General features: G+C 48.0%; 1 protein-coding gene across 15 annotated transcripts in view; it reads left to right on the top strand.

Annotated features, from left to right (window-relative positions):
• Positions 1-25927, top strand: part of CD44 (CD44 molecule (Indian blood group)) — an 89514-nt gene that overhangs the window by 22419 nt on the left and 41168 nt on the right. For all 15 annotated transcript variants that reach the window (XM_019470090.2, XM_019470086.2, XM_019470094.2 and 12 more), the window contains exons 2-4: positions 13777-13942; positions 18488-18621; positions 25611-25679. In XM_019470090.2, coding sequence (XP_019325635.2) covers positions 13777-13942; positions 18488-18621; positions 25611-25679 — 369 coding nt within the window. The remainder of the gene's footprint in view (positions 1-13776; positions 13943-18487; positions 18622-25610; positions 25680-25927) is intronic.

The following is a 25927-nucleotide window of genomic DNA, read 5'->3' as shown; positions in this document are numbered from 1 at the left end:
GAGGCAGGCTCCTTCCTCGGATGATGTTTAACAAATAGACGATCTATCAGACAGCACGCAATTATGTAGAGTAAGAGCTACATCTCTGGACAATTAGGCTTGTGGCTCCTGATTAAGTGGAGGGCTTGAGTGGCTGTTACCAAGGACACGGTGGGCAGCTGGCCAGTTAATCAAGAATTCAGTCAGAGTACACGGCCCTTCATATTTGCGCTGTCTTAAATAACACTTTAATCTTTGCGATGACTGGCTCACATTGACCAAGTACCGGGTACTTGGCTCGGCGCCAGCTTCTTTGCTAAGTGTCTCAGAGACTTTTCTTCATTTAATCTTTAAAAGCCCCCCCATGAGGTAGGCATTGCCTTCATTCTACTAGCGAAGAAACGGAGGTTTACAGGTTAAGAAAACATGGCGGGCCTAACATTCCTCAAGAGCCCACGCTGGCTCTTGGAGCCAGGCCTTTCCGAGGTGAAAGGCTTTGAGCATGGCCACCACGCCATCGTACAGGACCGCGGGGTAAGGTGCCCCAGCACGGCTTCCCAGGAACTGTACAGGGAAGGATGCCCAAGATGCTGGACGGCCAGGAGGTCTCAGCAGTGTCAGACGGCTTGTGGGTAGGCGTCTCACAGCTGCGCCGGGACGGGCTGCACCATCATTTCATTTGATTTGCCTCCATGAAGTTGAGGCCAGGCCCCGGGAGGGACAGGTGCAGTCCACTCCCAGCAGCTCTGTACCCCAACAGAGCTCTTATCCCAGAAACCAGACCATTCAGTTGCCAACATCTTTGCCTTCCAAGGTTCCCTTGTGTACCTGACTAAGCCCAAATCCTGGGGATCCTGGAGGCGAAGATGAATTCCAAAGACGAATTTCATCTGGGTGAGGAGGGGGGACAATTTCCTTTTGCTGGGTATCTGGTCACACCGAAAGCCCCATAACAAATGAGTAAAATATGTCCATAAGTTTACAGAAAAGCATCAGATGGCACAGACTTCCTGACAAAGCAGCCCCCATCATTCTCTATCATAGAACCCCTTTTCGTTGCCTATGAACCTCTCTTGGTACCTGAAATTGCCTTGTGGCTATATTAATCATTTACCTGTATAGTGTCTGCCTCCCCACTCTAGAAGGTAAGCTCTTTGATAGGAGGAACCTTTTATGTCTCCCTAGCTCCCAGGCGTCCTATCTGGTACATAACGCTTGTCTCTTCTAGAAGGCGTTTTGAAAGGACACCTTGCACCGTGGCCTGGGGATACTAATGGTGATGTGGGAGGTCGGGATTTCATAGGAAGAGGCTCAGTTGTCCTCACTCTGATGTTTTCAGAGCACTTCTCAAATGTCCACCGTGAAAGGAACTCAGGCCTTCACCAGGTCTGGTCTCCTGCCGTGTCCGATGGCCATTTATTTTCAGGAAAATCAAGTCTTATTACCTTTGGCAACTTCCCAGAAGGGTCATTTGTTACTTCCTCCACTTTCAAGCCTCCTGGATCTGTGCATGGGCCACGTTCCTTAAAAGCAGGAAGTTGTGTTTGGCCCATCACAGCTGAACATGAAATGGTAAAGATTTTGGTCCAAACCCCCTGGCTTGAGTCAGATTTAAAAGTTTGTCAGAAATAAGTTCTCTGGAGCCTGGCATTCAAGGCTGGCATCTGTTATCCCAGTTGAGATTTCACAGATTGAAAGCCCAGGAAGGGATGTGAATTACAAGCCATTAACTCACAGGGCAATCGCGACGGTACCGATCCTGGAAATCTTTTGGCCCAGATTTTAAAAAAAAATATGCCCACAGTCCAGCCTCTCCTGTCATAGGGCTTCTGCTTTGGAACATTTGAGTTACTCTTAAAACCACCTGAAGAATAAATAGTAGTAGGCTTCTTGGACTGGGAAGGAGAGTCTCCCTCTTGTGTGCACGCACATGCACACAGCCACCTACACGTCCCTCTTCTCTTCAGCACCTGAGAGACAGAGACAGAGAGAATGAGAAAAGAGAGAGTTTGAGTTATGAAAATGTGAACCGATGATTTCTGAGGCCTCCGAATTCGAAACCGGTGGAAATCATAACCGTCCTTAGCCACTCACAAGACTTGTGTTTGCAGATAAATACTTTTCTGGCTACATCTCTTCCCTGCTGATGTGCTTGAAGAATGAGGGTGATCGAGACACATGATTCTTATTCTGTCTCAGTCCACCGTCGGTCAGGATTGGTTGTAAGTGAATTATAAGAACAGGGCTATTGGCAGCCCAGTGCCACGGCCTACAGATGCCTTTCCTTTCTCATAAATTGCAGCAAACGCCCGGCTATTCCTGGAAAAACTTGCATGCTCACTCAGTCGCATTCGGGTAAGATTTTTCGAGTGACAGGGAAAGAGGCCACTGGAGACTGCAAGGCGCCTGGTGCCCATCGGAATATGATTGGCATCGTCCCTCCTGTGGATTGTAGTGGTGCCGTGGGGGTGCTGTGGGGCAAGGAGGTTAAAGCATATCAGTCTAAGGGGTATCTGGACCAGACGCCCTCCATCATGGGAAGGAATCCAATCTGTCCATCAAGCTTGTCCTCTGCCTGTGGCCCGGAGATGGTCAACTCTGTCTAGGGCACAGGCTTCCTAAGTCCCAGGGCAGGACCAATTTTTCTGTGGAATTTTCCCTGTCCCATTTGGTCCGTTGGTAACCCTCTTGGAGGAGCCAGTAGCCCTCACCCACCAGCTCTATTTGCATGGCGCTAGCAAATATTAACCCAGTGGCGCTCAAACCCTCTGGCAAGAGGTATTATCCTGAAACTCTCCTGGAACTTCCTGAAGTTAAGCAGCGAGAGAGGCATTTGTGAGGCCGCTAAGAGAGAAGGGACCCGGCTACCTGGTCCTCTGCCCGTACGGCCGCGGACAGGTTTCTTAACCCCTCTGAACCTCAGCTGTCTCATCTGCAATATGGTTTGAGGCTAATAATAGCACGCGTCGCGTATATTTATTGCGGGGGTTAAATGGGACAATCAGTGTGAAGCTTCTAGCACAGATCCCAGCACACAGTAGGTGCTAAATTAGTGTTAATATTGCCGGGTCGGCCAGCCAGAGGCTCCGCAGTGGGAGCCGTAGGATCTTGAGTGTCCCAGTCACACCCCAAAGTGCACTTGCATTTCAAGCCCCTGGTGTGGCAATCTTTGTGCCCCAAGAAGAGAGGTGTGGCTTTGGTGAACGGCCTTGACTGACTCACGTCGGAGACCAGGTGTCATTCCCCGGGTTTGACTCCTGCCCTGCCACTTCCACGGTGGGATGTTGGGTCAGTTGTGCTCTGAACCTCACTATTTCATCTGCAAACTGGGGGTGACAACTTGACCTCTCAAAGGTGCTCCGGGGGATCACGTGTGTAAAATCTCTTACGGCCCCTGGACTAGTGTCTGACTCAGAGTAGCAGCTCTATAAACTCCAGAGCCTTTCCTTTATCACTGGAGAAGATGCTAAAAGAGATAGGCCAGAGGAAGTAAAATCAAAGTTGGAGGTACACTGGCCTTGTGCGGTAATGTTGGACCCCGTGGGCCTAGCGGCGGCCTTGTTCCCCTCCATCTGGATGCTTCCATCGTGAAGGACAACCGTCTCACCTCAGCGTCTGACTCTATAAATCTTGCCAAGTGCACTGTTACCCAGCCCTGCCCCTCTAGAATAGGATTAGAAATTCAGACTTTGTTGCCTCCTCACCATAGGGGAGCACTAGGGACAGTCTTCATGGAGAATTTTAAATTGCAAGGTAATTTTATTCTTGAGACGGAGGGAGGAAATACAAAAATAATCACGCTAAGCCTGTATCCCTTGTAAAGCATTTTTACACATTTGCATTTCGCTTGGGCTGCAGCCTGTGAGCTGTGAGCCCTGTGCTAAGTACTTAACGCCCCGACTCTGTTTCCATAGCTATCACGAGGAGCGACTAACCGTCTTAAGGCTCCAAATGCTTTGGAGCCCCTGGCACGTTGCAGGCCCTGCTAAGTGGTTATCGTTGCCATGACTGGCCTGTACTGCGCTGGTTTCCAGAGTGTTCCACTGAGCCTCCTAGAAAGCACGGTGTGGGGTGTCAGGGCCATTGGTGGGGTGGGGTGGGGGCTGGGCAAGAACGAGGGCCTAGGGTCTGCCCCTCCTCTCTTCACTCCAGCTCCCACTGGGACACCTCTGCTGTCACCCGTCCTAAATATTGTGATTCTGCCTCGAACAGCGTGGTAGGGGGCGGTCTGAAAACCGTCACCCTACTCCCTGAGCACTCACCTTTCCCCTTTGCTCGATGACATCCCAAGATGCAAAGGACAGCTCCACAGATAACGGGGGAGGGGGGAACGAGGAGACCTTGGAAACCTGAGCTTAGGTCTGGGTTTTATTCAAACTCTGTAGAACTTTGAGTCTCTGGATCTCTTGCTCCTTGGTTTCTTCATCTGTAAAATGGGTCCACGGTATCTACCCGCTGGGCCTCGCAGGGCTGCTTTGGGATGTGGAAATGCTTCGTAACGGGAGAAGGAAACCACCCACGTGGCCAGATTACGGAGGCTTGCTTACGCTTTGATCTGTCTGCTCTGCCGGGCTTGCAGCCCAAATGTGGTCTTAATTAATATCGGATTTTTGAGAAGCTATCTGAGAGTTGAATACTCTCCCAGGTGTGCGTATCACTCCTCCCCCTCTCCTCCCACAAGCGCCAAGTATTCCCTGTTTATTTCGTCCTGGGAGGTAAGAAGGCGAGGTGTGAAGCTGGGGGCTAGAGTGAATTGCTCAAGGTCACGCGGCTTATAATTAACAGGACTGAGGCTGGAACCAGTTCCTTCTCCCAGATGGGGGCCCCTCCAGCATGTCAGTGACCGACTAACCACCCTGAAATGCAGCTGCCACCTGTGAGCGACAGCCTCAGTCTGTCTCGGCGTTCGTTGGAGTACTTCCCTCGGACTAAATAAGGTCAGCCCGTTCTTCAAAGCACAGGCGACAGACCTGAGCAAAAGCTGTACAAGAATGAGGTGATGTCGCCGGAATTGTCACTGCACCAGGAAAAACCGATCTAGTTACCAAAGCGGGACCCCCTTTTTTTTCCTACTGGCAACAGGAAAAGCCCCATGTGGGCCCCTGAGATGCTTTTTCATTTCATTTACCACATCCTGGGTTTGTGCTAGTCAAATCTGCTAAACTGATACGATCAAAAAAGAAGAAAACACAGGTTTCAAGGCCAGACCTGAGTGTTTCCTGATCGCCATGGCAACGCGCAGGTGTACACACTGTGGTTTCTTTCTCTCTTCCCGGAGACTTGCTCACCAAAAACCACTTGACCTTCCAGAGATGTATAGTGAGATGACGGTTCTGGGGCACACACTGTCCTTTGCTGGAAAGACTCTGTTGGATCCAGGGTTGGGTGGGAACCTAAACAGGCTTCCTCCACCCCCCACCCCCACCCCCCCGCTTCCCCTGTTCCCATCACCCCACGAGGAGGTAGGGGTGGGGTCTTTCTTCAGACTGGGGCAACAACCCAAGAGCTCCATTGGGTCAGTCAGGGTGGTGGCTGAGAGATCCTTTTGGACTCTCCTCTGACAGAGTGGATGTAATGGGCCCCCGTCGGTTCAGTGTTGGCTGCCATGATGGGCTCGATGTTCCATGGACAAGAGGCTGAAAGGTCAGGGGGTACAGCCAGGCGCCAAGAAGTTGGGGTGCGTTTCCTTTCTGAGTGCCAAGAGGTGCACAGCTCAGTTGAAAGCAACCCAGGACACATTCTGGAGGAAATTCTCTGGGTATGATGGTGTATGACTATTTTCTCTGCTCATTAAACCCTCACCCACCTCCGGGGCAATTCCGGGAGAGACTGAGTCACCCAAGACTCATGGTCTGCCCTGGGCGGCCAAAGGCGATTCGGCCACTGAGTGTGATTTTGGCCTCATTCAGAAATGGATCCTGAACAATAGATCCTTTCACCAGGCGCCCATCACATGGGCGTCAGGGGATGGGGGAGAGTGACGTGGGGGCAACAGGAAGCCTGCCAGCTTTCTGGCCTGGCGGGCCTGAGTGGCAGCAGGGGCTCTCACAGCTAGGAGAGTCCTGGATGGAAACTCGTGGGCTTTGAAGACATCAAACCGTCAAAGAAATGAAGAACAGAATGGTTTCTTCGTGTCCCATTAAGACAGTGGGTTGTGGCTTCATTGGGAACGGCTTGCTCAGGCCTCTTATAAAACCAATTCAGGAGTAAGAGCACTGGACTAGGAGTCAGGAATCTAGCAGTTATGGACCCCGGGGGCCCGCTTTTCTCACAGCTGGCTGGGAGACCCTGCTCAGCCATTCTGGATTTTGTTTGCTCTTGGTTAGAAGCTGTCTGTTGCCCCACCTGGCTTTAAACATAGATGATCCAATGAGCCATAATGCTTTCAAAAAAAATTGGCCTTTTCTAGCCCTGCTTCTATCAGAGTCAGTTCAGTTGGGTTTGTGAGTTGTGTCATCTTTTTTTAGACACGAGCTCAGCCAATCAGAGGACAGAAACAGAATCCTGGCTCTTTCATGATAAACACTCTGAAAATGCAGCCGCCACTGCCCGGAGGCTTGCATGCCACTTACTCCCAGGAGCTCCATGGAAGTGGCCGCCATCGGCCTGCAGGGCCATGCTCCTGCTTGATTGGCCTGGCATTTTCGTTTGGTCGGTTGAGATTTCTGGGCTGGGCAGAAGACATCCTCGAAATGTTACCAGGACAGCCTGTGGTCTGGTGTCCCAGCCCTGGGCCAACCCTGAGTCGCAAGATCCTCTCTTCATTTGCCCCGCCTGGTGGACCAGAGGCTGTAAAAGGCAAGGGAAGCCTGAGGCTATGGCTCGGGTTGGATTCTCAGCTCCCAGGGGTTTCATGGGGCAAGCACAGGTAGAATCAGAAAGAGGTGAGCGGCCCACTGTTGGGGAAATCCAGTGAACATGGAGACCTCCGAATCTTCTCCCCGGGGAGAGCGTGGACATTCCATTAGGGAGGGCTTCCCCGGAAGCTCTACCAGGTTCTTGAGCCAAGGGCCCTGAATCAAGGGACCTCTGATCTTATAATAATATTCCATAAGCTCAAATTCCTCTTTCCAGAGCTCTCTTTTAGGGCTCACCTCTCCGCACTTTAAAGACCACACAGAAGACAGGTGGCTTCCCGTAGTCAGAGCGTCTGGCCCCTGCACAGGATGCCAGTCACAACTCAGTGTAATCAACTGGACCGCCCAGTCTGAAACCAAGCCCCTGCTTATGAGCTCCGGCTACTCGCGTCTTCTCAACGAATCAGTTACCTCCTGCCTAAAATGGGGATAGTGATGGTGCCAACCACATAGGATTGTGGCGAGAATTACATGAATTCTGAGGTGTAAATGCTGAAAACCTCGCACGCCGGCCCGCTGCTGGCAGTTCTCTGCATGGCCGTGGGAACTGCACCAGGCATCGGGTCCCAGCAACTGGCCCTATTCCCGACTTCAAGAAAAAGCAACTTCCCCAGACACATAGCCAACTCTGGGACCAAATCAGTAGAAAAAAAAATCCTATTCTGCCTTTGGTTTGTAGAACCAAGAGTCTCTGGGCACAGGATGACTGTGTGTCGCCTTCACCTGGGACACAGAAGGGCCGTCACCCTCTCTCGGGAGACCTGACCCCAGAACTGGCCCTATGACAAGGATGCCCATTGTAGACAAAACTTAGACAAAGCCAGCTCCAAAACTGAAAGTTGGTCTCTTGAAACATTTGCTTCTGGGGAAAACAGCAAAGGTTCTCAGAAGCAGATGCTTCGGGTTAAAGACATTTTAAGTGTCCAACAGGGAATTCTCAACAGGGCCCAGCTGGTGAGTCTTGAGATGTCATGTGGGGGATGGACTTGAGAGCTCTTCGTTTTTGCACCTCACGAGTCTCCTTGTCCTGAGTGGTGTTGAGGGTAGGACAGAGCATCCACTCATTCATTCATTCATTCATTCATTTGTTCAACATGAGCCTACTCTGTGCAGTGTTGTGCTGGGTACTGGGGACACAGTGATGAGGGAGAGATACAGTCCCTACTGTCATAAAGAAGTTCCAAAATTCTAGAATCTTGGAATCTCTCATTACTGAAGAGACCCTGAAGATAATAGTTTCTTGTTATTCTTTACCTGTTGATGTCATATAGACTTCTCTGAGAAACTAATGGAACCTAGGGATGCTGTCCCACCCAAAACCCTCCATACACACACACACACACACACACACACACACACACACATGCACATACTTGCACACACAGATACATATACACACATAGGCTTGCACACGATTTCGCAGGTTTATAGACACTCCCCCCCCCGGCCCCCAAAGACCAGCTGGTGGATCTGGATGGAAAACCTCTTGTCACTCAGCTCTATCGCTGGTCAGCTGTGTGACCACCCCAGTTCCCACTCACCCCTCAGGAAGTGGATGTGTGGAGGACAGCAAGCTAGGGAAACATTACACAGTGCTCGACTCAGCAGATGGGGTGATGTTTCTACCACTTGGGGAGAGACTGGGGCAAACCAAGAAGCTATTCGTCTCCAGCCTTGCCGTTTCATTTGGCAAGGTTTTGACATGTGTTGGGCCGATTTTACTAGACAGACCTATTTTCCTTGATCTGTGGCTTAGTGGAAAATATAGGTAAGATTAATGGTGTTAGGGGTCAGCTAGGATTTATGCCAAGAATGGATGTATCCCAGAACCCTGCCTCATTGGCAGTATAGCACAGAGGTCGGATCCCTGCCTTTCTCACCTCGATGACCGGGGGCAAGTTATTGAACCTATTTGTGCCTCAGTTTCCTTGTCTCTAAAACGGGGTTAGCAATAGTGCCTCCTTCATAGCATTTTTTCGAGAATTAAATTGGCTGAAGTAGATAAGCCCTTAATAGGTATGCCATACCATTGAGTCTAATTAAGTCCAAACACCGTATCAAACCCTGAAGGGTTGGGATCTTCAACCCATCGAGGAGAAGACTGAGTGTCAGAGAGGAGAAAGAACTACCTAGCCTTATAACCTGGAATGAGTGACCATGTCAGGATTTGAACCCAGCTGTGGGAGGGTCCTCAATAAGCTGAACTACCAACCCGCATGTGAGTCTGGTGCCAGGGAGTACATTAGACAAGAAGAGCACTCCTACCTCTTCCCCTGTGGCAACGAGATCCCTGGGTGCTGGACTCCATGACCTCTCTGACCCTCCTATAGTAACAAGGGTTCTGACGGCCCGGGTGGCATTTCTCCCTCCAGAGAGACTCCTCCCTGAATCTGGAAGTGGCCTTGAACAGTAACCGTTGCCCGTTGGGTCTCTCAGAGGGAGGGACTTGGGACAGTTTACTTATTACATGACACAGGAAATTTATTGGAGACCAGAGGCCTCAACGGAAAACATTCTTGACTGATTTTCAGTTGGAAACGTTTGAGAGATAAAATTGGCCACTCAAGTGTTAGCCTTTTGAGTCACAACAGATCCCTAATTACAGAAGTCTCTGTTTTTCGGGAGAGATGCGCACACATCTGGGAAGGCCTGCTTCTCTGCAGGGGTTCGTGTTTCTGGTGTGGGTTAAATGCCACTGCCGCCGATGCTGGAGCCCCATCGGGTGATCTGTGGTCCGTGGCTACTCACAGCTCAGCCTTGCTCTTAACTTCACTTAAACCTTGGAAATATTCTCAGCTATGCACTGGGAATCATAGTTGGGAGGTCATAACAAGTTACCTAAATCAGGGTAGGGAGTAGTAGCCTGTTGATTAAGTCCATAGGTGCCTGGTACCAGACTAGCTGGATTTGAATCCCAGCTCCGTCATCACTAGCTCTGGGAACCTGGCCATGTTTCCTCCCTTCTCTGTACCTCAGCTTCTGTATCTGGAAAGTGGGGATAATAATATCACCTACCTCGTAGGGCTGGGGGTTTTTTGTTTGTTTTTTCAATCTTTTTTAACATTCATTTATTATTGGGAGACAGAGCGTGAGCAGGGGAGGGTCAGAGGGAGAGGGAGACAACAGAATCAGAAGCAGTCTCCAGGCTCCGAGCAAGCGGTCAGCACAGAGCCCGACGCGGGGCTCGAACCCACAAACCACTAGATGGTGACCTGAGCCGAAGTCGGACGCTCGACCGACGGAGCCACCCAGGCACCCCTTGTAGGGCTGTTTTAAGGACAAAATGAGTTCGTGCTTGTAAAGTGTTTAGAGGAGCGTCTGGCATATGTCTAAGTGCACAATGCATGTTTGCTACTGTCCTTGCTGTCGGTATTATCGGTATCCTTTGGAGTCATAATTTGGGTTTGCATAAGTGTTAAGGAAGCCTGTTGGAAAGTCTTCATCAATCATTAAAGGATACACAGCCCTGACAGGTTAGTCCCTTTAAGGCAAGAGGGACCCAGAGGAGAAGAACTATAAGCCCTCATGGGGATAGTTGGCTTGAAGTGAAGTTTCGGGCACCGTCTCTGCAATCCCTAGGTGGCTAAAATCCATCAGGATTAGCAGCTGGACCTTGTCTGTTAGATTAAGGTAAATGGAAGCCGTGAAACTTCTAGTCTGCACAGAATTTCTTCTCTCGGCAGCCCTTTGCTGATCCCTGCTGTGTGGCAGGCCGGTGGACGCCTCCCAGTCGAGGACCACCGAAGGCTGAGTTTACCTGTTTCTTCCTGTCTTGGCTGGAAGGACAGACGCACAAAACCACCTGAACCCCCTGCTCTCCGCCGTGCGGACACACACAGCGCATGCGTGTGTTGTCTGGAAGGTCGGGTCGGCAGCCGCATGCGGAACTCAAGGCATTTTATTCAAAAGTCTCAGTTCCTTTTGCATTTGCATGTTCTGGATGCCAGGTGGCAAACTAGAATTAATTTTAATACAACAGAAACTGCCATTCAGCTCCAAACCACCGTCCTTGGTGGTTTATTTTTAACCCGGGAGTGACACGGGCCACCTGGCCAAGTGCTGCCAGGCAGTCGCCCCTCCTGCCGTCTGCTGAAGCCTCCCCCAGCAGCCTCACCTCCAAGGAGTTGGTTGGGAGGCTGTGTTTTACTTTTGTAGGCTGCCGGAAGGGCTGTCACCCCAGCTTCCCCGGTGCGAACGTTGGCTGACAAAGGCCAAAGCTGAAAATGTCAGTGAGAACAAACAATATTTCAAAAGGGCCTTGTGCATTTCCCTCCTCTGTCTTGCCTCATCAGCCAAGTGTTGTGCGAGTGGCTCCAGAAGGACACCAGTCGACCCAGGAAGGAATTAATCAAGCAAAAACACATTTCTCCAGTCCACTTAGTTCTGATGCTATTAAGCAGCACCTACGTGCTAATGATACGGAGAGAGAGAGAGAGAGAGAGAGAGAGAAGCAATTGATACCGGTGGATGTCTTTTCAAAGCTCCATTTCTTGTTTCTTCTTTTAGTATTTTCGGGCTCAGGAAGGCTCATACAGAAATGTTATGGTTCCAGACACTGTTCACCGGTGGTTAGCACCTGCTTCCTGCTCAGAAAGGAGAAAGCGCTTCCTGTCCATCCAGCTCAGTAACACTGATCCTATCTTAGTCCTTACGTAGTCGTCGTTTAGGCGTGCCTCTCCCCCTTAGAGCGCAGATTCGCTCTGGTGACACGAAGGAATCCCAGGGCACACAGCGAAGCGGTTTGGAGGGTGGGGTTTGGGTGACACAGACCTGAGCTGGGACTCCAGCCCTGCCGTGTAATAGCTGGGCGACTTTGGGAAGGTGTTTCCATTTCCTGAGCTTCGGTTTCTTCGCCTATAAACACTACAGACATGCATACAATTCACCTCTCAGGGTCTGAGGAAGATAATGTAACATCGAACCCCAAAGGTGCTGGGGGGCGCGGGGGGACTCTGTAGGAACAGGCCTCCCCCCCCCCCCCCCCCCCACACACACACCCCGACCCTGGGCTCCTGGCTCAGAACTGTGGACCAAAACAACTGAGATTCAGGAAGTCAACTACAGGCTCCAGACAGAAATGCCTGCTTCCTGGGGCCACTTACGTCTCTGAGCCTCAACTTTCTCATGAATGAATGCGCAGAATCTTCTGACCACCTCTGGAGCAGGCCAAGTGAGCGATGGCGTCTGAGTTAAAGTCAGTGTTGTCTGAAGCCACACCTGGCCCCTGACTAACGATGTGGTGCCTGGCCTGGCACGCGGGCCACCATGCAGTAGGCCCAGAGGAAGGTAAGCTTCCTCAGGAAAGGACAGCCCTCGAGGCTCAAGGAAGTACGCTTCACCAGGACAGCTACAATGACTTAACCTTTCCGCGTTGGAGTTTACTGAAGTGCAGACCGGGGATAATAACAGTCCTAGAAAAATAATGAGTTTTCTCCTAAGGGGATAGAAGCCTTCTGAGATAGTTACACAGGATCGGGTAGAATCACATAAATTTTCAACTCCTTCTTGAGATTTTAGGTTCACGTCTGCAAAATGCACAGAAGCTCTTGGGTTAAATAATTCTTTAAGCAGCTGGTAGCCATTGGGCCTCTATTCTGAATGCCACTGACTCTTGGGAGCCAGCAACGGATCTCGGCTCTATCTGTCAACATGTTGAAAGTGTGTTTCTTAGGAAATTTTAATGAGTCATTTATTCATTCAGTAAATATTGGTTGAACATCTACTCTCTGGCACACCGTTGTGAGAATTAGAGAAACACTATAAACAGGGAAAAGGCCTTGCTTTTTTTGGAGCCTCCATCACAGGAAGGGTAGATGGATAATAATTAAATGCAAAAATAAATAAACAAGTTGCTGTGGAGACACAAAAGCAGGGTGAGTGAGGGAGACACCGTGGGTTGGATGACAGTGTTGAGGGAAGTGAGGGGGGTGACGTGAAGCCAAACCAAAAATGCCATGATCTAAGGACAGAACATTCCAGACAGAGGGGGTGGCAGATAAAAGTATTCTAAGGTGGCAAAGGGCTCAGTTCCAAAGGAACTGAAGGCATAAAGTTCCAAAGGAACCTTATGGCTGGAGCAGAGTGAGCTACAAAAGGTTAGAGAGGGAGACAGGAGCCAGCTCGTGTAGGTCTTATCAGCCATGATAAGGACATTTATTCTGGGTCCGACCAGAAGCCATCGAGGTTGTTAAGTTATGGGAACAATAAATACCACATGATTGGGGGGAAATGCTCATAGTATGAGATTAAGTGGAAAAAAAGACCATCAAATCAAAAACTGTATATTTAGTACCATTTTTACTATGTAAGTACATAAGTAGACACACCCTCATGAGTGCACACACACACACACACACACACACACACTCAGAAAACTGAAAGAAGATACAGCAAAATATTTAAAGTGTTGGCGATAGTTGGTGGCCTTGCTTTTCCTTCATTACTTCCCTGAATTTTGTCGGTTTTCTACAAGTTATATGACCTTCATAATCAGAAATAAATCCTGTGCTTTTTAAAAACTTGGTTGTAAAGCAATTGATGGAGAGAAAGTAGAGTGACCCTGCTTTACTATGTCTGATCTCAGCGTTGAGCTGAACGTGTGGGGCTTTGGAAGGCCATGTGAATGTGGGAGACTCTGGCCAGTAGAGGTTTTTTAAGTGAGTCTTTTTTTAAAGTTTATTTATTTTGAGAGAGAGAGAGAGAGAGAGAGAGAGAACCCCAAGCAGGCTCCACACCTTCAGCGCAGAGCCCGACGTGGGGTTCAAAGCCACAAGCCATGAGATCGTGACCTGAGCCAAAAACCAAGAGTCGGATGCTTAACCGACTGAGCCACCCAGGCGCCCCTTAAATGAGTCTTTTTAATGAATCTACCCTAAAACAAACTTCTTACCCTTCGCAGTAATGTATGCAGAAGTATCTAACATTTCTGTTTCATCCACAGATTTGAATATAACCTGCCGATACGCGGGTGTGTTCCACGTGGAGAAAAACGGTCGCTACAGCATCTCGAAGACGGAGGCTGCTGACCTCTGCAAGGCTTTCAACAGCACCCTGCCCACCATTGCCGAGATGGAGGCAGCCCTGAGCATCGGGTTTGAGACCTGCAGGTGAGAGGCGAGAGGGGGCGGGGCTTAGAACCCAGAGGCTCCTCCCTGACGGCTGATGGATGGTTGTCTGAAGGTCGGCCCCACCCATTAATTTGGGCAACTCAACCTGGAACCTGTAGGACAACTGGAATTGAAAGCCGGCTAAAGACACCTTTGTGAATCATAGTGGGGTTGCCCGGAGGAGGCCATTAAAGGTCAAGGGTTGGAATCCTCTTGCCTAAAGTGCTTCCACAGCGCTCTCCCGGCTTTGAAGAAGCGTGCAATATCATTGTCGGAACCACAAGAAAACGCAAACCAAATAACAGTGTTTAAAATAAATACGTGCCTGGTGGAGTCTTGGCTCTGCAGACGTGGCTCAAAGCAGAGTTTCCAAACAACTCCCTCTCTCTGTCTCTCTCTCTCTCTTTTTCTCTCTCTTTTTCTCTCTCTGTGTCTCTCCGTCTCCCCTTTGTTTGTTCCTCTTCTGTGTTGCTCTGGTTTGAGACTGTAAACGAAAGAGCATGACGATTATTAAGATAGATTATTACACGTGATTGGGAAGTGTTCAGAGGGACCCAGAAGGCCTCCGGAGAGACCTTGTGCGGGACATCACCGCGCTCCATGGACCCTTCTGCTGCAGGACGGTCACAGCAGGCAGTGGCCTTCTGCTTCTGAGTTTCCAATGGCCCTGTGGCGAGTGGTACACATTGAAAGCTAGCAGCGGTGACAACCACGGTGAAGTGGTTTGGTCTGGTTTGTTTTCACTAGAAGAGTTCTGGGTAATCCAAACAACCGCTCTGAAGTCTCCACCCAGCCGGCAGCTTCCCCCTGTTTTTGCAATGTATGTCATTAGGTAACACACTTCCTCTTTCTCATTATACACACACGTACAAACACAGGCTGCTTTTTAAAAGTCAAGCTGCGGGGCACCTGGGTGGCGCAGTCGGTTAAGCGGCCGACTTCAGCCAGGTCACGATCTCGCGGTCCGTGAGTTCGAGCCCCGCGTCGGGCTCTGGGCTGATGGCTCGGAGCCTGGAGCCTGTTTCCGATTCTGTGTCTCCCTCTCTCTCTGCCCCTCCCCCGTTCATGCTCTGTCTCTCTCTGTCCCAAAAATAAATAAAAAACGTTAAAAAAAAAATTAAAAGTCAAGCTGCAGGGGCGCCTGGGTGGCTTGGTTGGTTAAGCGTCCGACTTCGGCTCAGGTCATGATCTCACGGTCCGTGAGTTTGAGCCCCGTGTCGGGCTCTGTGCTGACAGCTCAGAGCCTGGAGCCTGTTTCAGATTCTGTGTCTCCCTCTCTCTCTGCCCCTCCCCTGTTCATGCTCTGTCTCTCTCTGTCTCAAAAATAAATAAATGTTTTTAAAAAATTAAAAATAAATAAATAAATAAATAAATAAATAAATAAATAAAAGTCAAGCTGCAGACATCTTTATCCAAGCCATGAGATGTGAGTTAAGTACGCCTGTCCACATCCTTGGCTACTGTCCACATCCTTGGCTACAGGGTAACGCCCACATTAGGAGTGGGAGCCCAGACTCTCCTGTTGAAAAGGAAAAGGAAAGTCTTGACTCCAAAACTGCACCGATAAGGTAGCCACTCACCACGTGTGGCGGGCTCACTGCAATTCAGTAAAATTGAACCCTGGTGCTTCGGCGGCTCTGTCGACATTCAAGTGCTCAGCTAGGACGGATGACTGGCACCTGCTCTATTGGGCAACACAGATGATAGAACATTTCCATTATCGCAGACAGTGCTACGGAGCAGTACTGCTCTGACAGAAAGGGCAGATGTGCACAGACATCTGCGTGTGCTCTGAGCGAGGTCTGGGAGAATGGGAAAGCGGAGGAAGGAAGAAGCTTTGCTGACTCCCAAACCCCAGCTGTAGGCTGCAATGAAGGAAGGCCAATTAGCAGATCCATTTATTCTGTTCCCCCAGGCTAATTGTTTAAATACAGCCCTGGCTAGGCCAGTAGCCTAAAAAAGTAGACTTACGAAGCTGAATTTTGATTGTGAAATACAGGCAAGACATACTTAGGAAACACAGAACTATTCCCGTCTGCTGAAAAGAGGGAGGTTCTTCCCACTCCCACTGGCGAACTGTTGCGCACTTAGGGGTTGGGCGCCCTGCTCCCCACTCGCCCACGTCCCCTCAATGCTCAGACTGCACCCTGGGTCGATCCTATTACTCCAGTGTCTGGATGAAGCCACTGAGGCTGGGAGAAGTGCCGAGGCTCAAGAAGTGGCCCCAGGGCCACATTGTGGGTGTGGGGAGGAGTCCAGATCCCAGTCCTGCTTCTTCGCCCTGAGCGAAGGGCCACAATTCAATGACCCTCCCCAAGGGCGGACTGCAAGGGGGACGGAAGCAAGGTGCATGGATTTGCTGAGCATTTCTTTCCTCCCTGTGAACAGCAACCTGCTGGGGCGGTATACACACATTTAAATTTTAACATCCCAGCTCATGTACGGTGGGATGCATAAAAGTGGCAGTTGGCATGATGTGGCAACAACTCAGGAATAACTTACAAAGGGAATGCAGATTCTAGAATGTCAGTATTACACAGATCTCCTGAATGTGATGGGGTGGGGTGGGGAGTAGGCTCACCAAGGATATTGTTAATTTAAAACAGAAAGAAAGAAAGAAAGAAAGAAAGAAAGAAAGAAAGAAAGAAAGAAAGAAAGAAAGAAAGAAAGAAAGAAAGAAAGAAAGAAAGAAAGAAAGAAAGAAAGAAAAAGAAAGAAAGAAAGAAAGAAAGAAAGAAAGAAAAAGAAAGAAAGAAAGAAAGGAGGAAGGAAAGAGAGAGGAAAGAAAGAAAGAAAGAAAGAAAGAAAGAAAGAAAGAAAGAAAGAAAGAAAGAAAGAAACAGGGATGCCTGGGTGGCTCAGTCAGTGAAGCATCCGACCTCGGCTCAGGTCATGATCTCACAGTTGGTGAGTTCGAGCCCCGCATGGGGCTCTGCACTGTCAGAACAGAACCTGCTTGGGATCCTCTGTCTCTCTCTCTGCCCCTCCCTTGTGAGCGCTCTCTCTCTCTCTCTCTCTCTCTCTCTCTCTCAAAAATAAATAAACACCCCCCAAAATTTTTTAATTAAAAATAAAAAAGAAAGAAAAAGAAAAACCAAAGGGGCCTAAGAAACCTATCCTTCCACCCAGAGCAGGTATTAAATGTTGCAAAACACATTTCCATAATTTCGCTCCGGTAGCTATGAATCAGATATCTGCCACAGGACAGGTGGCAAGTCTCATAGGCTCCCATAAAACCTTAGCAGCAGCTCTCTTCTGTGTGCCCCGCCCTGATTAGTAGCCTTTCCCAGATATATGGAAACTTGTTAACATTTAATTGCTCTCCCTCTGCCCACCAAGCTCAGGAGTCTTTGGAGAAACCAGTCTGTCCTTTCAGATGGGGAATTAGTCATGCGCTACAGTTGCAACATAGACGTAATGAGCTCTATGTGCTTAGACATTTCAAATTCATGGCCATTTCCGTGGGTCTTGCAGGGCTATGCGCTATGTGCTGTTGCCTCTGGCAGGAAAGATTAAAAGGATCTACGCTGCGCGTTTTAGCCAGCATTGCAGTTTCAGAAACTTGCTGGATTTAACTTCACCCTCTTTGTCCTACCCCCACACCCCCACCCCCGCCGCCACCCTCTTCTCAGCCCACATCTCATTTTGAGGCATTTTCCCTTCCGGACAGATTGTGTAGTGAGTATTCAGCTTCTGCGATGCGGATCCAAGAGGCCCGGGTGCTGTCTGTTGTATCCAAAGGGGCCTCCAGCTCTGACCTGCTCCCCTGCTCCTGGAAACATCCTGGTAGGGGCAGAGGGGCCTTATGCACTTCTCTGACTGTGCTGCCTCTGGAAAATTCCCGAGCTAAATGAGGCACCGCTATCTACTTACTTAATCACTATTACTCCCATTTTAATGACAGTCAATTTACTTCCACTGGCAATGAAATTATGCCTGGGATGCTCGTGAGGCAAAATGTACTGTGTTCCCAGCATCTAAACAGGGCTTTGTGTTTGCAGTAATGGAGTCTGGAACAAGGGAATCACAGGATAAGGTGAGGCGGGGAAGGAAGGGGTGGGGGTGGGGGAAATAGGCAGTTTTGACATTCGCGGGCTGATGCGAAGAGCCACCTCGTCCCATCCTTTGGGGGCTGGTGATTTGATGTGTTTCCTGGAAAATGGGAAGGTGATAGAGAGCCAGAGTGGAACTCATATCAGAAAGTGGTCGTTCTTCCCTCTTCCGCGACTCAGGCTTCCCTCCGCCTGTTCGAATGGACTTGCTGCTGCTGCCCACAGATTTTATCTGAAAACAGGTTTTTCCTTCCTGCCTCTTTCTTTTTTAAAGCTCTGTATAGAGCTCTAAATAAAATCAGCGGAGTCGATCCCCTCCATTCTCCCTCTGCTGTTGTTTTTGGATTTCGTACAACGCAGTCGTTGAAACGTCTGCCGTCCCCAGGGGTGAATTGAACGAGGCGGCACAGCGTGTGAGATGTCACGTGATGGTGTGTTCTGAAACCCCCATCGCCGCCTTGCAGGTGGATGACCTCTTGCTTGTCTCTTGCAGGTACGGGTTCATAGAAGGTCACGTGGTGATCCCCCGTATTCACCCCAACTCCATCTGTGCCGCGAACAACACCGGGGTGTACATCCTCACATCCAACACCTCCCAGTATGACACGTACTGCTTTAATGCTTCAGGTTGGTTCCGGGTGGATCGTGTCTGCGCTTGGGGTTGCTTCGGGCGTGCGGGCCTTCGGCAGTGTAGCTGACAGTAATTCAGTCTTGGCTGAAGTGGGGGCGGGGGGTTCATGTGGCTTCCCCTCACATAACAGATGCTCACTGAGTATCTCCACAGCAGAGACAAGATGCCTATTTCCAGGGTGCTGACTTTCTAGGCAGGGAGGCCAACAGGAAACAGAGAGATAGTAAATACCTTAAGTGATGGGAGAGAGTGGCGAGTGCTCTAAAAAGGAAAGCAGAGCGGGAAGCTTCAGAGTGCTAGGGGAGCTTTGGTCTGAGAAGGTGGCCAGGGAAGGTGCCTGTGAGGAGGTGCATTTGGGGGAGCCCCAGCTGGAGTCAGGGAGGAAAGCCAGGGGCAGGAGGGACAGCCAGTGCAAAGGCAGGTGTCGGGGAGCATGGTGGCTTATTCTGAGGATGCCAAGGTGGCCAGGGTGGATAAAGCCCCACTAGCAGAAGCGAGAATGCCAAGGAATGAAGTCAGAGGGGTAGACAGGGGCCAGATCACAGAGGGCCCTGTAGGCCATGATAGAGAACGTGGATTTTACTAGGTTCACGTGATGGAAAGTCATTGCGGGGTTTTGAATAAAGAAGTGACATGAATCTAATGAGAGCGTTGGTGTATGAGCCAAATGGCTTAGCTCAGAGGTATTTATTATATGTTGGGGCTGTAGAGAAAGCTGGGAGGATATACTGTAAGCCTTTGACCTTCTTGAGTTTCCTTTCCCAACAATTGAGAGCCTGACAACGGGAGAATAAGAGCGCCAAGCTACGACGTGCATGCTAGGCTGCTGGCCAGGCCCCTCTCCCTGTCTAAGGGACCTCCTTCCAACCACTGGCCTAGAAACATGCTCATAAGTCTAATTCAGGCTCCAGCAAAATTCAAGAATTCCATGCATCGTGAATCTTCAGCATCTTTTGAGAAGGGTCAAAAATGTAAATGTCAAATTTTGAATGCCGACAATCAAACATTGATCGATTACTTACTTCTCAGACTGGGCCTTCTGTCCCTTAGGAAGGTTTTAGATTGTGTGAAAGGAAGATGGAACCACAAGACAAACCCGATAAACACGTCTTCCTGGCATATCGGTTCTCCTTAAAGATGGGAAGGAGGGCTTAGTTAAATTAGCTGGACAGTGATTAAAGACAGTATCTGTTGGAGACAAATACAGATTATTATACGATGACTGAAGATGTTGTTTGCATGAGACAAACACAGATGTCATATATGGTAGTAGAATATCAAATCTGCATGGATTTTTAAGTGCAAGTGGAAACATCAAAATAATTGTGAGATTACATCAGTAGCTTTCACTCTCCGGCCACCCACTGTGGCATGACCAGTCAGGATCCGAGTGGGAAGTCGAAGGAGAAGTCTAGACTTTAGGAGAAAGAGAAAGTTTCAGGGTTGAATAGTTGAAATGGAGTGTGTGAAGCCAGTAAAATTATGTCAAATACATGCAGGTCCCTAAGCCTGTGGGAGGGACACTCAAAACACAGAGGAGAAGACCGCAGAGTGTTTGCTCTGCCCTGGTATATGAGCGAAGGGTGCGAATGAAGTTCAACCAAAAAGAGGAGAGTCCAAATGAGGCTAAACAGTACATGGCCCATACCCCGTTCCCACACTCAAGCCCACACCGTCCGTCTGATGACACGATGGTGAGAAAACCCACGTGCAAATAAAGGAGAAATAGACACAAAGCCACATGTGGCCTAGCTAGCTTATTTTATTGCCAGAGGTCAGAGGAGGGCTTTGGGAAGACGTGTTTTAGATGAAGGGGTTGGTCACATGGGACAGGGCTGGCATGGGACTATGCAGTCCAGAGTCTCTGGGTCCTGCCTGTTTCTTCTCCCACCGAATCTTGTCAAGTGAGTGTATGCCATAGATTATGTTGTTTTGTATCCACATTGTCTCACCTGTTTGACGAGTTAGTATCGCTTGCTGGAAAGAACCTGAACTCAAAAAGCTAGAAGCTCGCACTGTTTTATTGCCTGGAATTGCAGCCATCTAGACAAGTTACTACGGAGACTTCTCTCCCTGCCCTTATTTTTGCCTGTAAGGATGGGCCTATCCTCAGAGAAGGGAGTGAACAGTACTAATCAACTTTCCTCTTCTTTGCGGGGGAGGCGGTAGTCCAGCTGAAAAGTTGGAGAAGTTCAGGGAGTGTGTGCATACGAAAATGGTTGTGGCAAAGTAGTCAAGGTTAAGGGGAAGATTTCCTCTTCTCTTATCCAAATTTACCTAATGTAGATAGGCTGCTTTTATACGTTTTTCCTTAAGTTTTTGGTTGTTGTTTTGTTTTTAAATGTTTATTTATTTTGAGAGAGAGAGATTGAGGGCATGAGTTGGGGAGGGACAGAGAGAGAGGGAGACAGACAATCTCAAGCAAGCTCCAAGCTGTCAGCACAGAGCCCAGTGTGGGGCTCGATCCCACAAACCTCGAGATCATGACCTGAGCTGAAATCAAGAGTGGGACACTTCACCGAATGAGCTACCCAGGTGGCCCAGTTTTCCTTTAAATTTTAAAAACAGTATTTATCGATCAACTATATGTACCCAGTACTCTGCTGGGCAAGTCGAGTGAAAAAGAAACAGTGGCCATATTTCTTGTCTTGGGAGGTTATTTCATTGAAGCGATGAAACAAAAAAAAAAAAAAAAAAAAAAAAAAAAAAAAAAAAAAAGCTGGAGAAGATTGTATATCTCAGGAGAAAGTCTAAATGTCTTGGTTTAGAGTCAGATGAAAGAAGTGCTAAGGGGACTATGGGTCTTGATAACCTTCTGTTCTATGCAGGGATCTCATTGGAAAGGTCCTTGAATCCAGCTTAGCTGGAGAGTTGCCAGCAGCTAGTCAAGACCCAACGATGTGATCCCCCACAAGACCCTTTTGGTCTACAGGGACCAAATCCAGCTCAATCTTAGCAGATCGCTTCCGTGTGCTTACAGTTTCAGCAGTAGTTTTGTAAAAGATGGCCTGTGGGTTACAAATGAAAATAAGGCAGACCCTGGGAAGGCTCCATGATTTTTATTTTTATTGCCTTCTCTCTCAGGAAGGCCCAGCACAAGCATGGTGACTTTTGTGTTAACAGCCCAGAGAACTGACTTGAGTTGGTCCATGCTTTAAGTTTGCCTCCAGTAAAACACCCCATTCTTTTTTGAAGGAGGGATTTAGGAGAAGAGTCTACATTCCTCTGTCTCTTCGCTCTTTCATCCATTCGACAAGTACTTATTGGATATCTAGAGTATATCAGGCATTGAGGAAGATGTCTTTCTACCTGGCACTGAGTCATTGGCCGGATGGAATGATTAACATTTCTCTTGGCTGTTTTGCTGCAGTGGAGGCAAAGTTTAGAGAGGCAGCCCACCAGGAAGCCCACCCCAGAGTCTTTCTAACGACCCCTTGGGTTCAGGAAAGGCTCACCAGGCCTGATTCTCCCAGCAGTGCAGTGCTCATTAAACAGAATAAAAAACTGTCAGTGACGCTCTGGTGTCTGACAGGGGAGCGTGAAGGTATTAATTGCACATTTGGGTCACCATTCATCCTAGTGTGCTCGGCAGATTTGATATTCTTTATAAAAGTTAAGGTGAACTGGAGCATGAAGAGGCTCCGTTTGAACAAATGCTCTAATGATTTACCAAACTGTCTTGGTGTTTTTTTACATCGTGCCCCGGTCTATTACAACCCAACTCCTAGAAGTTCCTTCCCAGGGCAGTGCTGTTGTGTTTGAATTTGAGGAACGTCGTTCCATCCCTGTCATTAAGAGGTCATAATCCAAGGCTGTTTTCCGGATTTGTGCAAGTGACAGTACCAGAAGCATCCGTGGGGCACCTGGGTGGCTCCATCAGTGGACTGCCTGACTCTTGCTTTCGGCTCTGGTCATGATCCCAGAGTCATGGGATCGAGCCTCGTATCAGGCTCCATGCTGAGCATGGAGCCTGTTTAAGCTTCTCTCTCTCTCTCTCTCTCTCTCTCTCTCTCTCTCTCTCTCTCTGTCTCTCTTTCTGCCCCCTCCCCCACTTGAGTGCTACCTCCCTCCCTCCCTCCCTCCTGGCTTCCGTCCCTCCCTCTCTCTCTCTCTCTCTAATAAAATAAATAAATAAATAAATTTTTGAAAATTAAAAAAAAGAAGCATCTCACAGGTCAGGCCAGTTTCTGGTGGCATTACCACAACAGACAGGGTAGATACTCTTCAAGATCTCCCAGGTTGGCTATCTGTCCCGATTTTCAGATGAGGAAATCCTTGGGAAGATTATTTGAAAGCTGTAAAAATCTAAAGAAGTATTGTTATTGTCCCCCATGACCTTGTGAATTCCTCAAAAGCATAGACAGGAACGTGTTCATCTTTTTGCTCTTTTTAAAAAACCCGTCACATGAGTAATGTTTAAAATGAATAAACGAACTGATATTTCTAAAACTTTTTTAAAAATATTTCTTACGGCGTTGCCATTCAGGGTTTATCTAAACATTTCTTGACCTGTTTATAATGGCAGTCCATTTGGAGGGTTAACATCTTAGGTGTGTTTCCTGGAAGAATGGGCCTGTGAGAAATTACCTTGGTATTTCCTCTTTCGTTCATTCAACAAATATTTATTAAGTGCCTTTCTGACCGATCACACATAAATGTTCTGCCCAAGATAGCTAAGGTCACTACTCATCGTGTAGAACTTACATATTTCTATGGAGCAGGGGTTAGGAGTTGGGAGATGTGCCCTGAACAACCATCAGGTAAAATGAACAAGATAATCTGCGAGAGAAGAATCCAGAAGAGCTGCAAGCAAATGTGTGATGGTGGTGTATGTAGGGGTTTGGTAAAGGGCTGGCTGACATTGGACAGTGAGGAACAGCCTTACTGAGGAGGTGACTTTCTCTGAGACTCTCTTCTGAGAAATCTTTTACTTAGCCTTTACAAGAATGGCTTTTCCTAAAACCTGTTTTGTTTTTTTTTTCCAGTTGAACATACAAAGGCATCCCCTTTACCTGTAGGAAAAGATGCTTCTGGGGGTTGGGAAGCAACCAAACCTTGTTTTGGTCAACTTATGTTTCTGTCCAATGTTATGAGTACCCATTAATTTATGGCAGAACACTTAAAATATTTATAACAGCCTTCCTAGTGATAGCAGTCTTCCTACCTCCATCCATCCATCCATCCATCCATCCATTCATCCATCCATCCACCCGTCCCTTTCTTTGTCTTTTCTAAGAAGCAACTCTAGGGAGAAACCAACCTAACAAATAAGCTGCCATTTTGGGCACAGGTGCATGCGTGCACACACACACACACACACACACACACACACACACACATACACAGTATAAAAGCTATAATTCACAAATGGATCCAAACTTCCTACAATAGCACAGCCAGTTCAAAGTTCTCTGAGTTTTTAGAGCTCAATACAAAGTCTAGTTACCAAATAGAGCATTTGGGCATAAATGGAACAGCTGGTTAAGGCATTCTTCGATCTTGTTTTTTTAGGGCTTGGGTATGCAGGGTGGAATTTTCAGTGGGCTTTACACAGTGTTCTCAAAGAGCTACTTAGTAATGTCTCTAGGTGGTTAGGAGTATCCAAGGTACAGTCAGAAATCTTTATTCCTGAAGAAGAGGGGAAAGTAGAAGATAAGATGGAGGACAAAGGAAAAGAAGCCAGGGTGCCCGGGTGGGATATGGCAGCACAGTGGTCTCAGGAAATAGTCTGGGCACCTAGACCAATGGTGGACAACCTAGCTCATTAGCTATATGTTGAGAAGAAGTCTAGACAGAGTAGGCACTTAAGGATCCAGCTAAGTTAATCAACACATCTGTGCGTCAAGAAGCCACTAAAGATTCGTTTGTTTTGGAATATTTTTTTTTGTTTTAAAACTTTTTTTTAACTTATCTTTTATTTTTTTAAATTTACATCCAAATTAGTTAGCATATAGTGCAACAATGATTTCAGGAGTAGATTCTATCAAGTAAATTCTTGGTGCTTATTTTAATGTATGTATCCTCATGCTGGTCACGTTGATAAACATTTGATTATATTGGTCTGTCCTGTGTTTCCATCATTTCTATAGAGTATTGGGATCGCATATGATTTTTTCATTATAGTTCACACTTCTTTATTAAAAAATGTTTTTACACTGTTCCCATATTACTTTTATTTATTTATATGTCTATTTATTTTGAGAGAAAGTGCATGTGCGGGAGGGGCAGAGAGGGAGGGAGAGAGAGGATCCTAAGCAGGCTTCGTGCATCAGTGCAGAGCCCGACACGGGACTCCATCCCACAAACTGTGAGATCATGACCTGAGTTGAGATCAATGCTTAACCGACTGAGCCACCCCAGCAACCCTCCCCCCGACATTACTTCTATAATAACACACTTAAGAAGTAATTTCTAATCGATGCCTCATTCCAGAAGGACATGTCTATCTTATCTACCATAATATCCCCGGCCTTCCGCAACACTTGATGGAGAACATACATATGTGTTTGTTTAATGAATGAATCTGTTAGGGTGGAAAGAGGAATAAGTAAGCTTCCCAAAATGTATGAAGGTAAATAAAAATGGAAAATGCATCACAAAGGTCAGGGAAGTTCCTAGGGAACTTAATCAAGTTTCAGAAAAAGAAAATTATTTAGTTCACTTATACGCGAAATCTAAAAACCAAACGAACACGCAAACAGAAACGGACTCATAAATACAGAGAACAAATTGATGGTTGCCAGAGGGGAGAAGGGTGGGGGATGGGTGAAACAGGTGAAGGGGAATTAAGAGGTACAAACTTCCAGTTCTAAAATAAGTAAGTCATGGTGATGAAAAGTATGGTATAGGGTATGGTACATTTCCATAATAAAAAAAAGAAAACCATTTCAGAAAATGTTTAATAAAACCCCATACTAACCAACAGAAATCAGTTCTGCTCATAGTTTTTACTGTTCTCATGCCTTTTTTCTTTGCTACCCCACAGCTCCACCTGGAGAAGATTGTACGTCGGTCACACACCTGCCCAATGCCTTTGAAGGACCCATTACCATAAGTACGTATCTCTTCGAACCTTCATTGAGTTTCTCCATTCTTGGGAAAGGGATCAGATGCATTTTCTGTGTTTCACATTTGAGCAGAATAGTTGTTTCCCTCAGCCAGGGACACTGGCTGTGATTCACTGGCCCTTCCCCTTCTCCCGCAGTGGCTTGAAACTACAACTTGGTTGACCCCGACACACTGTTCCTCAAACTGCAGTCATTCGAAAACCACTTTCTTTTTGACGCCTCTGTGTACACAGAA

This window comes from Panthera pardus, unplaced genomic scaffold, assembly GCF_024362965.1.
Source record: "Panthera pardus isolate Hobbes unplaced genomic scaffold, ASM2436296v1 HiC_scaffold_12, whole genome shotgun sequence".
NCBI classification, from domain to species: domain Eukaryota; kingdom Metazoa; phylum Chordata; class Mammalia; order Carnivora; family Felidae; genus Panthera; species Panthera pardus.
The sequence above is the reverse complement of the archived record's forward strand: the minus strand, read 5'-3'. Positions and strand labels throughout refer to the sequence as shown.